The following is a 16,816-nucleotide window of genomic DNA, read 5'->3' on the forward strand; positions in this document are numbered from 1 at the left end:
TTATAAAAGGTAGGGCCCCGCCCTCCTTATCTCTTCTTTTTTTTCTCTCCTTCTCTGAGCCCCCCACCCACTCTCTTTCTCTCTCTTTCTCTTCCTCTCTCTTTTCTTCTCTTTCTTTCTCTTCCCATGAGGCAGCTCTGCACTCCCTTTTCCTCTCCCCTCCCCCTTCCCCCTTCACCTCTAATAAAACTCTCCACATGACTGTGGCCTGCATGGTGTGTCTCTGTCTCTTACCCACCGTGGGGCATCTTGGCTCCAACCCACCACCATCTCTCTCCCACCATTTTGCAATCTTAGGTGGAATTTTATTTGGTGCTTTGTATTCTTACAACTTAAAATATGACAATTTCTACTACTGCTGTGCTAGCTACTTTTAAAGTGAAGTTGGCCAATTTCTGAATGGAGCAGGATGGTGACTTGTGCTGTTTGTCTGAAAGGGGAGTGCAGTGTTTTCCTGCAGGTGGTTTGCTCTGTTTGTAGGCACTGGGTGTCAGCCAGGGAGGCAAACCGAAAAAAGAACTGGGGGGCTTTCTCTTCTTGTGTCCCCTGTAATTCCTTATTAACTGCTCAGCCTCACTAACTCTAGAGTCCTGAGAAACTTTGTACTGGGGATTCATCTTTTATTGTGAACGTTGGAGAATCGGATGGAGGCTGCTCTGAGTGGGACTTAGCCCAGCCTCAGCTAGCCAGGGTCACTGTCCCAGGTCATTCCTGTCCATGTGTCCTCTCTACTGGTTACTTCAAAACTGTCTTGTTACTTAGTTTCCTCAATCTAATTCCTTTGACAGGAGCTGCTAATAGTGAAGTGAATGTGTTTTCTCTTTCTTGCTCCTTCTTCTTCATCCATCATGGAATTTTAGTTGATATGCTGCCTCTTGTATTGTTTGCTTTTCTCTTAAATATACCCAATCTGTCAGCTTTAAATAGGAAATAAAGGAGAGGAAATGGACCCTATATTTTGAATTTCTGCGCCCTTATTTTCCTTTTGTGTGGTATCATTCTCCCTTCCCAGGTGCATAGCCTTCACACTGCTCTGTGACCAAATTCTGCAGAGTTGTGGTCCTTTACGGCTCGGTGGTTTGTTGTCATCGCCACAGCTGCTGTTCTGTGTTCTCTCCTGTGCCTGGGATGGGCCTTCTGAGGAGTTCTCCCAACAAGCACATTACCTGAGCTCTTGACGTTTTAAGTTATTTATTTGTACTGATCCTACAGTCTTGCCAGATTTAACCTTTTGAGGTAGCACTTGCTTTTCTTGAGGGTTTATTGTTTGTTTTTGAACTTTGGCCTTTTGTTCTCCTCGCTGCTGTGGAAAGCTCTGCCTGACTTCATTTCTGTGGCTGATTGATGTGCTCTTCTTCATCTTTCTTATTTTTATCCTCTGTGTCCATGAACACATTTGTCATACTGGAGTTTCCTTTACTGATTATTTTCTCAGTTTTGTTTTATTGTGTCCCTTTCCTCTTATTTAAAAAAAAAAAAAAACTCTGTTTACACAGTTCTTATACTGATTCTCTTTTGATTACTCATCCCTCAAAAATACATATTTCTTTTTGAACACCATTGGTAATAAATTCATGTCAAAGAGACAGAAACACCAAAGCCCTCGTCTAGATGGGCAGGCTTTCCTTTGTATAACAACTCCATATTGTAACCTGCAGTCCTGCATACATATGCCCACACTTGTTTCTCCCTGATCTGTGGCAACAGGATTTCGGGATGCAGCCTCTTCTCTGCTGCTACCAAAGAGACACACTGCCTCCTGCAGCTACAGCTTTGCCATGGACATCCTCACCATTAACCTCCCTAGGGACCCCCAGTTTGCCCCTTACCTCAACTCCAATCACTGCAGGCCCACATTTAGGTCATGGACTCTAGGTTGTGCTGGTGGGGAGCCTCGTAGAACCTAGAATGTGGAGGCCCTTTCTGTATCGTGTAGGACCTCTGCCTGCCTCCTTCTCCACCTTGCTGGGCTCCATCTCCAGGGATTCTGACGGGTACCCACGTCTTCTCTGGTTGAGGCTACACTGATTATGCCAGTGATGAGGTTCTTTCCGTCTCTCACTGTCATTTTCCTCAGAGCTGTTTCAGTAGGAGAAGGAAAACTGCCAGCTTAATGCCTCCAGAGAGATTGCTAAAACATAGGATACCATGTCACTGGGGGAAACCCTTATGTAGTGCTTATTTAATTTTGGTTATTAAAAAATCCCATTGTTGATTTAAAACTCTGAGGCCCCATGCCTGGGAACATCCTGCTTTCTCTACGTGGTATGTAGGAGAATGGAGTGATGGCTGCATGCTTTGGAGAATGACTTTTGTTTTTCCTTCCAGAACCAGGTGGAAAAAGCCATGTCCATTTTTTCCCAAATCATGAATCCAGAGAGTATAACCTGTACTAACTTAAATGTAAGTGATTTCCTTGTAGTTTAAAGTGAGTTGGAATGTGGTCAGATGCCTGCTGTTTTTGTCTGTGTGCAGTGATCTGATTGTCCAGCGTTGTCATTTAGTTAAAGATAGTCACTTACCGAACTTCTCTCTGGGAAGAGCCATCCTATGAGAGAAGTCGTCGCCACAGAGCTTCTGGGAGATTATGAATGGTGGGGCCGTGGGTCCGCTCAGGTATACGGCAGGGTGCCCACTGGACGTTTGAGGCACAGGTGAGAAGGCTGTAGGTTTGAGAAAAGAGGGTGGTTGTATTAGCCAGACTCTTCCCTGGCCCTGGGTGAAGCCTGAATGCTAACTGCATCCATCTGTGGTAGCTAACTTGTGATGTGCATGTGACTGGTAGGCCACTATACATGCTGTCTTAGTTAGGGTCTTTATTGCTGTGAAGAGACACCATGACCATGGCAACTCTTATACAGAAAACATTTAATTGGGGTGGCTTGCTTACAGTTTCAGAGGTTCAGTCCATTATCATCATGGTGGGGAGCATGTCAGCATGCAGGCAGACGTGGTGCTGGAGCTGAGAGTGCTACAACTTGCAGGCAACAGGAAGTCGACTGACTGTCACACTGAGGGAAGCTTGAGCAAAAGAGACCTCAGAGCCCGCCCCCACAGTGACACTTCCTCCAGCAAGGCCGCACCTCCTAACAGTGCCACGCCCTTTGGGGGCCATTTTCTTTCAAGCCACCACACTTGCTGTGCAGTCCGTAGGCACTGGGGAGATGGCATCTATTTGCATTGTCGGTCTGCCGAGGGACATCTACCTGTTGGCTTCTCTGGGCTTCTGTGCCACCTGTGTGGGGCCTTGTTGGGGGTCTGCAAGGGGCTGCGCTCATTCAGCCAAGACATGTCAAATAGTCACACTGAAAACAAGTTTTCTCCCAGGACACTAGGTGGGCCTCAGTACTAAAGATCACAGCAGTCCTGTCCACTACTCCCAGTTTTTGAGCAGTGAGTCGGCCAAGGCTTTTGGACCAAGGAAACAAAGACTGTTCTGTCTTTAAAGAAGCACGTCCTCCACTCGGCCAGCCCCGTCTGAGCCCTTGCCTATGAACTGAGTGGGTCTGTGCTGTGGGGAGTTGTGAAGGACGAGCCCCCACCCAACTTTTTAAATTTATTCATTTATGTATATGCGTGGTTTGGCTGTGTGTATATGTGTGCGCCATGTGCATGCCCAGTGCCTAGGGAGGTCAGAAGAAGAGGACATCAGATCCCCTAGAACTGGAGTTATGGGTGGTTGTGAGCTGCCCTGTGAGTACTAGGAACCAAACCTGGATCCTGTGCAAGAACCACAAGTGCTATGAACCACTGAGTCATCTCTCGAGCCCTTCAGATTCCCACCTCTCATTGTCTTGTCTTCTAAAATGATCCAGGGGTTACGCTGAAGAACTCCTTTTGGACTAGAAGTATGTCAGCACCAGTGTGACGTGAACTAGGTCACAACCGTGCCGTGGGTGTCTTGAGATGGGACTGAAGGAAGGACAGAGCTGGGCTGCAGAGCCGCTAAGGAGAGTGAAGGAGACTCGATGGGTTTGGACTGAGGCATTCCTGTTGGCTTCTGTGTTTGCTTCTAGCTGGGATGCTGTGTTAGGGGCTGTGGGCCCTTTGGGACTGCGGCCTCCATAGTAGGAGAGAGCCAGTAGGGGGTGCACTTTGAAGGTGCTTTCTGCTCTGGTTCCAGCCTGAGCTCCCCCAGACCAGCCAGATGGAAGAGCTTCTTCTGTCCCAGCCTTTGCAGCCAGGCCTGTTCCGCCTCCAAGCCCTCCTCCCTTAATTTCTTTCTGTTGGCTGTTTTCTCACATGGCAAGAACAGCGACCACTACAGGTCAGCTGTGGGGCGGCGTTCTGGAGGACAGGGCTGTGGGGCACAGGACAGCTGTGGGGCACAGGTCAGCTGTGGGGCGGCGTTCTGGAGGACAGGGCTGTGGGGCACAAGTCAGCTGTGGGGCACAGGTCAGCTGTGGGGCGGCGTTCTGGAGGACAGGGCTGTGGGGTACAAGTCAGCTGTGGGGCGGCGTTCTGGAGGACAGGGCTGTGGGGTACAAGTCAGCTGTGGGGCAGCGTTCTGGAGGACAGGGCTGTGGGGTCGGAGGGACGTAGGTGAAAGGACAGTGCTTTCCCACAGATCACTTTTTTGTTTTTTTGGTTTTTGTTTTTGTTTGTCAGTTTGTTTGCTTTTGTTTTTGTTTTTTTTTTGAGACAGGGTTTCTCTGTGTAGTTTTGGTGCCTGTCCTGGATCTCGCTCTATAGACCAGGCTGGCCTTGAACTCACAGAGATTTGCCTGCCTCTGCCTCCCAAGTGCTGGGATTAAAGGCATGCGCCACCACCACCCAGCTAACAGATTGTTTTTGGTGAGGCTTTCCATGAAAAGAATACACTGCTGATTATAGCCACCTCCTACTAGCTTCAAGTCCTTGGGTCCAGTCCACGGGATTCTTTAGGCTTTGTGTCTGACCTCAGTTTTCTAAGTATACCTTGAAAGCTTACCTAGCTTACCTAGTACACCAGTACAGGGTGGGCACCAGTACAGGGTGGGCACCAGTACAGGGTGGGCACCAGTACAGGGTGGGCACCAGTACAGGGTGGCATCTGAGGGTGATTCTGAAAGTTATTACCTGTAAGTATTACTGTGTTTCCTCAGAAGCTTGGAGCTCTGCTTAGATCCTGCTCTAGGACTTGTTACAGAAAGATTCCTGTTATTAACTTACCTCATGTCAGTCACTGCCGGTATTGAACACTGACTGCTTCCTGCCCCGGGCTAACTGCTTCATATCCATTCTTTCCTTTAATCATCACAACAGAAGGACAGCTATTACCTTCCTCTTGTTTCCCGTTGGATCTGGACACCTCTAGTGTCCAGGTGCGAAACTGCCTCCTAGAGAGTGTCTTCAGATGTGCTCGTTTCCTGGTGGGATGGGAGAGGTGCTGGGACTCGGAGGGAATCTCCCACCAGCACCAAGTGGCTGAGGTGTTAGGAAGGAAAACTACGCGTGAGCGTGGGGGGAGAGATGCGGTGCGTGAGTTACTGTTGGCTTTCCCTGGAGTAGAGATGACGGTAGTGGTGGGCGCCTGAAGAGGCTTAGACAGGCAGGTTTTCATTTGACTTTAGCTAAGGCACCAGGCTAGATGCTTTGTGATTTGTTAGTTTTGTAGAGTCCTGTTGGGACGTATTACTCTGTGGTGCAGATGTGGAAAGGGATAATCCAGGGCAAATAAATTGCCAAGTTCTCACAGATCAGTGGACAACGGGGTTTTAACACAGATGGCACGCTACAAAGCCGGGTCTCCCATCTCTCCAGGGAGATGAGATGCATGAAGATAGGAAGGAAGTCTGTGCCTGCCATCCAGACCTGGGACTCTCTACTCCTGAATAGTCCCGGGAAGATCAAGGTCCTGACAAGCATAGCCCGCTCACTGCCAGTGCAGGGGCCCGTTCTGTGGGTTAAGAGTTCTCCCATACCTGTCTCTCACGGTTGGTACAGAAATGCAGTAATTTCTTTTTCCAAATGAGAAGATGTTTTGGTGGGGATGTACCTTGAGCCTGTTGAGAAGGGGGAGAAGTGTATCCACGCCCTGTGGCTGGGGCCTGGGGCTCATGCACTACAAGGCAGCTTCTGTTCTCCGATGTGGGAGGAAAGCCAGCCAGCACACGGGTAGAATCACCATGTTGTGGTTAAGGACCACACGTAAGGAACCTTGAATTAATGTTAAATTTGAATCTCTTCGTGAACGCGGTCATGGAATTACCTACTATTGGGAAACTTTAATAAAACAGTCTTATTCTTTAAAAATTCCCACTTGGGAAACTTCTCGATGTCCAATCTAAACCCCTCTGTTGCATTATAAACCTGTTTCTTCGTCCTCTGGGATGACAAGAAAGAGACAGTGCATTCGTTGAGGAGGTTTTCACATCCGGGTCTTCTGCTGGCCTATGCTCTTTAAATGACGTAATAGGCTTCAGCTTTTCCAAGGTGGTCATCTACTTGGAATCCTTAACAATTTGTTAACCTCACAGGTGGGCTGACAGTGAGAGTCTGTTGAGTCAATATTAGTAAAAATAGATGAAAGTTTTCTTGGTCTATTTTAAAAATCAATGTCTTACACTAAAATCTTTTGCTGCTGTGCATTAGAATTTGAACTGACCTAATCCTCCCCCAACTTAATTTTCTTTTTATCTGAATTGCTTCTGCTGCCTATATGACCCAGAGGAGCTGGTTTCTTCTTTTCCTAGCTGACACTTGCTATATCCCGCATTCATTTAGTCTATGATCTCATCAAGACACATGTGTGCTGACTCCAGCCCGTCAGCCTCAAAAGAACCACAAGCCCTCCTTGGCAGTGTTACTCAGCATCACAGAGTGAGTTTCCACTCCCAGAGGCCAGTGCGGGCCACTTGGTGATCGCATTTGGATTCTTACCATTTCTCTAGGAATCTGGCGGGACTTTAGAGACTCATGTGGAACAGAATTCACCTCGCAGAGGTGTTGACAGTGGTTAGTGTACCCACTGCTCTCATGTGTTTGTTAGACTGGTGAGTGTCTAACTGCTCCCCAGTTCCAGCTCAGGCTGAGAAGTGTTCCATTCTGTTCCTTAGGACTAAAGATAACCCCTTCCCCAATGAGCTGCTTGCCCTCAGATTTTGTTTGTCTCTCAGGAGTCCATCTGTTGGAGGCTTGGCCCTTAGCGTGATGAGAACGAGGCAGGAGACCTTTAAGATACAGTGTCTCCATGAGGCTCCATCCTTTTGTGAGGAGCTATTGGCAATTAGTGGCGTCTGGAGGATGCAGCGTCGTTTTTCTTCAGGCGTGTAGCCACTGTGAGCTACCCGTGATCTAGTAAATAACCCATGCATGTGCAACCCTAATTAAACTCTCGGGTATTTTTTAAAAGGACACGAAAATAGGAGGGCATGTCGGGAAGAGGAAGTATTCCAGAGGGAGTGGCATGGGGAGAAGAGAAGGGAATGGAAGGCTGGGTGTGGTCAAAATTCATTATATACATGTAGGAAATTGTTTAAAAAATACTTTTTTGAAGTTGGAAGAAAAAAGGAGGTGCCTAGAGGGTGGTCCTACTAAGTCACTGGAGGTGTGCTCTCAGGAGGGACGATGGTCATTGTAAGAATGTTCTAGAAGCCTAGTCAGGCCCCACCATCTGCTCTCCGGTTTCCTCTTTGAGATATGATCCCCGCTTCCACATCTGCCATGGTATGACTCAGGTGAGCGCCTTCCCTGGCTGAGCTCAGGTCGGCTCTGTGGCCTGCACCTCCAGAACTGGGAGTCAGTGATCTTCTTCCCTTCCTGAATAGCCTGCATCAGTTTTGTTATGACAGTAAAAATCCCAGTGCTCCAGCAAACAGACGTTACAAAAGGGGTGGGTGGCCCGATACAGCTAGCTCTGTATGGAGAGGAAACACTGCCTTTCTTAGGGATCGGGCTTTAAAAGTGTTTATTCCTTTTGGTTTAATCCCTTTTTTTCAAGTTTAAAAAATTACTGGGTTTTTTCATTTTAATGTATATACATCAATCAGTATAAACAATATATATGGTATGGCTAATTGCTGTACATTTATTCAGTATGTGGTCTTAGTCCAATTATTTCTAGTGTTAAGCAAAATTATTTAGTAACTAGCAAAGGAAAAATCTAATTTTGGGGAAAATACATTTTGAAGGTAACACATCAAATCATAAATAGTGATTAACATTGGTCGGTGAATTCTCAGTTATTCTCATTTTTTAAAACTTTTCTCTGTGTCTCAGATTGTCCTCTGAGTACTGATGATGAGATTAAGTGAGCCTTGCTCCTCCGTGTGCCGTGTGTGCCAGGCTGGTGGGAGCCGTCAGCAGGGCCGTCTTGAAAGCTTGGGTTGGCACCCAGTTTGGAAGGGTCTTTAATGGGTGCCGTGCAGATAGCGAGGCTCCACTGAGACCTGGGCCAGCTTCCACTCCGCCTGGCGCAGCCGGTGTGCTGCGGTTAACTGACAGGTGAAAGGTGCCTGTACCTGCTGTGCTGGTGTTTCACTTAATGTTCACAGTGACAGGACGGGGCCTTGAGACCACCTTTCCACTAACAGATGAGGAAGTTAAAAGCCATGTTTGCATGTGGGAGTCACATAGCTAGTGATTGCCAGGGGTAAGATTTCTTCAGCCAGGCACCGTGTGTGTGTGTGTGTGTGTGTGTGTGTGTGTGTGTGTGTGTGTGTGTGTGTGTGTATGCAGAGGTCAGAGCATAACTGTGAAGTTGTTTCTCATTCTTTTTGTGGAATTCAGGAATCAGACTCAGGCTTGTGTGGCAAACACCTCTGCTCTCTGTGGACCTCGCTGGCCCCAGCAACCGCAGTGCCGTTAGCGATAGGAAAGTACACTATTGCTAGTGGGCAGACATGCAAAGCACTTAAAGGACAAACAAAAAACGGATCTGAGCAAAGGAATCAGGAAATACTATTAAAAAATGCATGTCTGCCAGTGCACATTGAAAAGCCAGCTCAGTCTTGTCTGTTCTTTTATCCAGATTTTAATCCATGTCCGGTCAAATATGTTGGAAAACGTGATAAAGATCTTACAAGACACTGTTGACAGGAATGTATCGGTATTTGTGAAAAGACACACGTTCTCAGAGGATGTGGTAAGTGTGCCGGTGCCAAGTGCAAGGGCGCCCTTCAGCTCACCTGGTGTAGTACCCGAGTCGACCCCTTCAGCAGGAGGTCAGACCCAGCCGTGTCTCCTGCGGTTTCAGGACGCGCATGCTCAGTGCGAAGACTGTTTTTCCTCCTGGTGTAATATGGCTCCTGGGAATCTCGGGGAACCGGCTTCTCTCAAGCCTCCGGTACCTTTTCCGCGCTCCTCACTCTCAGCTAACCCTTGCTTCCTGTTTGAGGGAGGAAATAGAAACAAGCCGAAGAGAGTGACTAGCCCACCATCAGCCGCTGGCTGTGGTTGCTGTATGCCCATGGTGACTGCGCGTCCCTCTCTCCAGCATCTCCGTTGTCCGTCCTCCTTTCCCTGCTCCTGGACACTGTCTGTCTCTCCTTGTGAATCAGTCCTATCAGCTTTACTGTGTATATTATCTGTCCTACAAATGAGAAGACACATGCTGGGTTTAGCTAGGAAAGCTGGACCTTACAAATGCCAGTTCTTCCAAAGTTAACGTGGTAAGGTAACTTTGGAAGAACTGGCATTTGTAAGGTCAGTAAACAGACCACTATACTTTTCCTGTGGCTTAACTTAAAACAAACAAGAAGACTAGCTTGTTTAAAGGAAGGAATGGCTTGAAGATACAGCTCAGCCATTCTCTTCCCCAGCTCTCAGAGTCCACCTTACTTATTTCTCACAAGGTCCTGGGGACCAGTGAGCACCGGAGATCTGCCTCTCTCTACCTCCCAACTTCCAGATGAAAAGCCCGCCTTTTTGGATCATCCTGGCTTTTTACATGGGTGCTGGAGATCAAATTTGAAGTCTTTAGTTTTGCAAAGCAGACTCTTTGACAAAGCTATCTCCTCCCGCCTCCACATAAAACCTTTCCTCACATTTATCTGTTTTTATATTTCTTTATTTTGTGTATGTGTATGGTGTGTGTGCGTGCCTATGTGTGTCTGAACACACATGTACCACAGTACATGTGGAAGTCAGAAGACTTTTTCCAAAGTTGGTTCTTGCCTTCCACCATGTAATTTTGGATCCGGGTTCTCAGGCTTGGTGGCAAGCACCCCTACTTGGTGGCAAGCACCCCTACATGTTGAGCCATCTTGCCAGCCCTAAAAATTTGATTTTGTGTGACTGAAACATTATAGCAAAATAAAAAGGTGAGTAATCTTGAAGAAAACACTTTCAATTTTTAATCATATAACAAAGAGCTGAGCAACCCTAATACAGAGAGTTCTTTTTGAAAATTACAAGAAAAGAACCAAGAGCCAGTGCTGAGGAGAGACGGAGTTCACTTAGGACTCTGAATGCCTTTAAACCTTTGGGAACCTCTCAGGCCTAACTGCATTCCTCAGAATCCCAGCCATTAAGTGAGATACATGGCCAGATACCTTTGTACATTTACATTTCAACTAATGTAGAAAACCAAAAATGTCACCAAAACAGGTATGAAAAAGTGGCTAAGGAGTAGAAGTAGGATTTCCCTGAGTGTGCTTTGTACATTTGGCTTTGCAACAATAGTAAATGCTTCCTAAACACTAAAATCAAATTAAATATAAATGAAAACAGCAGTTCCTAAAAATTGAAAACAGTGAAATAAATGAGCTCCTGTGCCTCACTGAGGACGTGAGCACACAGCAGAAGTTACTGCTGATCATTTGAAATGTAGCCACTATTTTAAAAGCTTTACCTATTACTTGTGTGTACCTGTGTGTGCCTCTGAGTTTATTTGCATCATGTGTCCAGATGCCTGCAGAGGCCGGAGGGCATCAGGTCTCCTGGAAAGGGAGTTACAGGAGGAGGTTTTAAGCTACCTAATGTGGGTGCTAGAAACTGAACCTAGCTCCTCTGCAAGAGCAGTAAGCACCCTTAACCCCTGAGCCAGCTCTCCAGCCCAAAATGTGGTCGTGTGTACCTCCAGTAACATGCAGAGGGAGGGGTGAAGACCTAAGAAAGCGTGTTATTACCGCTGGTCCTGCCGTTGGCGATCCTGCTCACACGTCACTCGTTCTGACCAAGTGGCCTGTAGACGGTCCTCCTTCCTTTTTCCACTGTCCTGTGCTTTGCCGGTTCTGGTCCAGGCTGAGTTGGCAGAACAGGCACCTGGGGGGCAGGTAACATTTCCTTCCTCATCATTCATCATCCCAGCTCTGTCCCACCTGTCTCCTCCCTTCTGCCCATAGACGTCTTCCTGCCAGCAAGGAAGTGGTCAGGAATCTCACTGGCCATGATTGGCTTCTTCCTATTAGAGGTCTTCACTTGGACTGGGTTGGCATCTTCCCAGACCATGTTGGAGTAAGTTTAAAAAAGCAGAGGACATGGAGGTATGAACAGACTGTAGGCTGCACAGCTGTGCCTGTGTGTGCTGGAGATCATGTGTATACGCACATGCGTATTTGTACGTGCACACACAGGAATGTGTGATAACAGTACCGATGCAACTTCCGTTTTTCTCAGTCGTTATTTTTAGTAAATCATCACGGCCTGTTGTCACCCATTTATGTCTACAGCACACAGACAAGCCTCACCCTGAAAACTTGCCCTGGCCTTCAGCCTGCTCCCCCTGGTTCCTGTGAGACTCTCGGGGAATTGCGTGATGGGAAAGCTCCAGTGTCTTTTGAGCTAGTTGTTTTGTTTTGTTCACTTGTTTCTTTGTTGTGTTGTCATTGTTGTTTTCCGAGGCAGGGTCCTGCTGTGCAGCCCAGGCTGGCCTGAAACCCAGGAGCCTCCGACATTAGCCTCTCAAGTGCTGGCATTTCCACCAAATGAACGCGTATGCCTGGCTTTAGCTAGGTCCGTGTGTGTGTGTGGGGGTGGGGGTGGGGGGGGGGGAGAGGAGAGAGAGAGAGAGAGAGAGAGAGAGAGAGAGAGAAAAAGAGAGAAATAGGGAGAGAGAAACAGACAGAGAGACAGGGAGAGGGTGGTGGGGAGACAGACAGATTGCATACAGACTCTAATAAAACTATATTTTTAAAGATTTTATTTTATTTTCTAAATTTTATGTGTTGAGTTTTTTGCTTACATGTATGTCTATTCACCTAATGTATGGAGTGGCCTTGGAAGCCAGAAGAGGGCACCAGATCCTCTGGAGTTGGGGTTAGAGACCCGTTGTGAGCCAGCATGTAGGTGCCAGGAACCAAAACTGGCCCCTCTGTGAAGCAGTGGGTGCTGGTAACTGCTGAGCCATCTCTCCAGGCCCCAAACTATGCTTTGAAAATCCTGTACTTAATGTTCGTACCAGTAGTTATTAAAAGTGTGTTGAGTCTGTCAACTGCTGTAGATAGAACACCACAGAGGAGTACAGGAGAGTGATTTTGGTTTTCTGAGATGGTGTTAATGAAAGCGCTCCAATGTTAGCTGTTTCTTCATTGATTTTTTTAAAAACTAAGTTAACAGAGCACTATGATGTGATCTCACCTGCATCCCGTGGCTGTTGGGAGGCTGCTGAAGGTCTCTGAGGTGATGGACCCACTGTGGCTAGTGCAGCTGGGTGAACGTCCCTCCTGCCTGTTCTGCTCGGCTTCCGTGGGAAGCCTGTGCCCCCACATGAACGTGGGTGGGGTGCATCGTCCCACCTTGAACCTGAGTGCTGAGCGAGCTGTTCTCACAGAACATGAAGCTGATTGTCTGCGGTTCAGTCAGGAGCCCGTGTCTGGAAGGAAGATGTACCGGTGTCAAACAGAGTTAGGATTTATTTAGAAGACGCCCAAAGGATGTTAGGAAGCTTGACCTTCACTGGGATGTTAGTCTGAGTCCTCAGTTGGAATTGAACTAAGGAAAAGGTTGACTTTGTTCACATCCTGAGTTTGAGCTGGCCCATTTTTGTAGGGTTAGTACCATGGGCTTGTGACTACTGTTCTACATCTGGTCTTCTGCTCTGTATCTCAGGCCTGTCTAGCCAGTGGTCTCCTTGGCATGTCTACCTTGATGTTTTACCTCCAGAACAGAATTCCAGATCTCCCCATCTCAGTCAGTGACAGTGTCCACCATCATGTTCCTAAGACCCAAGTTAGGAAGGTGGCATTGACCTTGTTTCCTTCAGCTCCTAGCCAGAGTGCCTCACTGTATCCACAGTGTGCCTCACATGCGTCCACCTCTCCATCTTTCCTGTGTGTTTCCCAGTCTAAATTTTTTCTCCTCTAGGCCATGATGTGGGTTCTGGAATTGTCTCCACATTTCTGCTGCCGCCCCCCCCCCCCGCCCCATTTCTCCTCTGTGCGGCCTGTTAAGTCTCGATCACACCATAGCCCCTGTCATCCCCTGGCTTTTAGGATGAATTCCAAGCATCTTTCCGGGGACTGTATGTGAAGTCCACATGATCTGGCCTACCCCTGACTCACCCTTACCTTGTTGATTCTGCTGGCATTTGACCTCTTCCAGTTATGTTTTGTTGTAAAGCGTGTGCTATTTGAGTTCCTTTTATAAGGTAAAATGATACAGCTTTAGTTTTGAACTTTGTGTGTGACTCACAGAGGCTCTTACATTCAGTTGTGCCTGTGTGCCCTGGTGTTCATCTTTATGAGTATGCTGTCCATTTCTGAATGTCTGTTTTGCTTCTTAGAGAATAGGAAGACATCATTGTGATGTAATGATTACTCTTTTTTCCAGCTGGCCAAAGTGAGGGAAAAACTGAAGGACAACCCCACCCTCACAGCTAAGTTTGAGGAGGTCTATGCGAAGCTGCACATTAACGGCCAAGTCTCCGTTTACACGTTGGACGCTATGCTCTGCCATGTCCCCCTGGACAAGAAATCCAACACAGTGCTATTAAGGAAGAAGATGAGGACGGTCAGCCGACGGACCTTACAACCGCTCAGCCAGACCCTGCTGACTGAGTAACTTGTTTTCCACCTCCCGGGTCTGCAGGAGCCGCTTGGAGGCACCTGCTTTAGGTGAACTATTGGCTTCTCCAAGATGCCGGGCATTTCACTGCAGTGGCACTGTGCCTGTGCCCGGTCTCCTAAGTCCCGAGTCCCCTGAGTGGTGATTTGCTGATCAGAGAGATGCGAAGAGCTAGCTCAGGCAAGGAAAGCGTGGTTGCCACAGAAAGGCACCTGTGTCAGCTGCTCCAGAGTAAGGACCGCAGCCGCTAACGCAGTCCAGCACCAGAGTGGAACTCAGGAAGTACCGCAGAAGGAATTTCCCATGACCTCATCAACCTTGCCCAGCCTTTCACAGGAGAGACACCTTGCGAGTGATGTCCTCACTGAATTCGAGAGAGCCGAAACCCTTTCTACCATGTTGGAATGTCCAAGGCCGCCTTCTCTCATCTCTGCCATCATTTTTCCGTCTACAAAATAACATTGCCTGTGCGTGCTTGGATGATTTGACATTTTCATTCAGGGTTCAGTAGAGTGAATCTTTCTCCAAAACAAGAAATAAAAGGTGCCCGCACAGACTTGAGATCGTGTTTGTCTCTTCTCAGCGTGTAAACAAAACTATAAGTTAGCTTTCAGAATTGGTAAGTATGCCAAATTTAAATGGTTATTGTCTTCATCATTGGCAAGCCATAGATAGTGCTGGTAAAAACCGAGGGATGCTCAGTTTCCCTTTGAACATCATAAATACTCGGTCCTGCCTGTCACCGTGTGTGTGTGTGTGTGTGTGTGTGTGTGTGTGTGTGTGTGTGTGTGTGTGTGTGTGAGCTGCACTTTCTCTGTGTGCATTGTTTCTGTTACTTTGATTATTACCATTATTATCTCGACAGCAGGCTGTTTTTGGCACAGTCTGAAATGCAGCGTTGGATGAATTGTGCATATGGGATCATTTACAAAAGGAAGCCAGGAGCCATCTCACTCGTTCGTGTTTCTGAAGGGCCCAGCCAGGTGTTGAACCGCAGCAGAGACCAAGCTTGCTTCAGCTTGCCCCTGAGGCCGTTTCCAGAATAAAGTCTGTTCCCTTCATTGCTCTTCTCAGGCAAGAGTGGTCTTCAGAATCAGAAATTTTAGAGTTAGAGGAGTCTCCCGCACCTCCTAACTCGCTCCTCTTTCAGGTTGAGGAAATGACTTGTCCAAACTGGCAGAACTAATAGGGTGGGACACTAGACGACTGGTCTGGTATCCTTCCCACAGTGCCTGCCATCTTATGTCTCTTCTGAGGCTAGACAGTCCCTCCTGAGATCTTTCCAGACTGCTAAGGACTCCCGTGGCTTACTGTGTGCCCGTAGACCATCAGTTTGCTCCTTTGGTAAGTGGGGCTAATAGCCAGCGTGCTGACTTAAAGTGAGTGTGAACCCACCAAGAGTGTAAAGCAGGCAGACTGGGCCTGGCACCGAAGTGCTGTGCCACATCATCTCTTGTCACCACCTTAGTGGGTGGCAGAGTGGTCCCCCCTAGTTGAGGAATTGTGTGTCCTGCTCTGGCAGTACACAGGAGCCCATCTCACGGGTGTCAAACGGATTTTGCCTGTGTTCTATGAAGCATTAGACATCCTCATTTAAAACAAAACCCACTGGGCAGTGGTGGAGCACGCCTTTAATGCCAGCACTCGGGAGGCAGAGCCAGGCGGATCTCTGAGTTCAAGGCCAGCCTGGTCTATAGAGCGAGATCTAGGACAGGCACCAAAACTACAGAGAGAAACTGTCTCAAAAAAAAAAAAAAATTTCAAAAGTTTTTGTCTTCATAGACGATAATGGAGCCAGGCACTTGGGAAGCAGAAGCAGACAGATCATTACGAGTTCAAGGCCAGCCTGGTCTATAAAATGAGTTCCAGGCAACCAGGGCTGATACACAGAGAAACTATGTCTTAAAACAAACAAACAAAAAACCAAACAAGAAAAGGAAATGATGGCTTACTGGCATCTCTGTGTGTGTGGTGTTTTATAAACAAACAACAGAGCTTTACAGTTCCTACCTACAGAGCCTTGAGGCTAGACCATGCTTCTTGGCCCCCAACTTAACCTTGTGTCTTTTCTTGCTGAGCCTTTAAAGGGCTGTAATGTCTTAAATAAATGTGGCGATGACTGTTAGGTCACAACCATTCATTAACAAAAAAAGAAGGGACGAACACAAACAGCTTTGTGAACAACTAATAACAACCCTTCCTAATCCCTGCTTCCCTGAGAGAAAGGCAGCTGGTGTTCCGCTGATGATAAACAGCTATCAGACCTGTTCTGACCTCTTAGTTACCAAGGTAACTAATGTGCAGTGTTACAGGTGGGCACTTCCTTAAAATGTACTAATTAAAAGTTTTAAAAAAAAGGCAGCATTGTTTCTTTGAGCTATAGCAGTGGTTCTCAACCTGTGGGGTCATGACCCCTTTGGGGTTGAATAACCCTTTCACAGCAGTCGCGTATTAAATATCTTGTGTATCAGATATTTACACCGTGATTCATAACAGCAGCAAAATTCCAGTTATGAAGTAGCAACGGAGATAATTTTATGGCTGGAGGGGGTCACCATAACATGAGGAACTGTATCCAAGGGCCGAGGCATAAGGAAGGTTGAGAATCACTGCTCTATAGGTACTTGGGTGACGGGGAATTCAACAGAAGCAGGCCCACTTATGCCAGAGTTAATTAAACAAAGAAGTGGCCACCATATGGCAAGGGTTACTGTTTTCCAGGGTTCCTGCAGAGCAGCTTGGACACGTGTCTCACTGAATCCTCGGGAGAAGCCTCAGAGGGGCTGCCCCACTACACAGGAGAAGCCTCTGAGGTGGCTGCCCCACTACACAGGAGAAGCCTCCAAGGTGGCTGCCCCACTACACAGGAGATGCTGAAGCTCATAGATTTGAT

At 47.5% G+C, this 16,816-nt stretch overlaps 1 protein-coding gene across 5 annotated transcripts in view; it reads left to right on the plus strand.

The window, feature by feature from the left end:
* Window positions 1–14,484, plus strand: part of Ptcd2 (pentatricopeptide repeat domain 2) — a 31,125-nt gene extending 16,641 nt beyond the window's left edge. For all 5 annotated transcript variants that reach the window (XM_052743448.1, XM_052743451.1, XM_052743449.1 and 2 more), the window contains 3 exons: window positions 2,329–2,403; window positions 8,951–9,064; window positions 13,690–14,484. In XM_052743448.1, coding sequence (XP_052599408.1) covers window positions 2,329–2,403; window positions 8,951–9,064; window positions 13,690–13,920 — 420 coding nt within the window. In that variant the 3' untranslated portion in view covers window positions 13,921–14,484. The remainder of the gene's footprint in view (window positions 1–2,328; window positions 2,404–8,950; window positions 9,065–13,689) is intronic.
* The last annotated feature ends 2,332 nt before the right edge of the window (window positions 14,485–16,816 follow it).

The sequence above is a fragment of the Peromyscus californicus genome, unplaced genomic scaffold, assembly GCF_007827085.1.
Source record: "Peromyscus californicus insignis strain IS unplaced genomic scaffold, ASM782708v3 Scaffold_18__1_contigs__length_77618521, whole genome shotgun sequence".
Taxonomy (NCBI): Eukaryota; Metazoa; Chordata; class Mammalia; order Rodentia; family Cricetidae; genus Peromyscus; species Peromyscus californicus.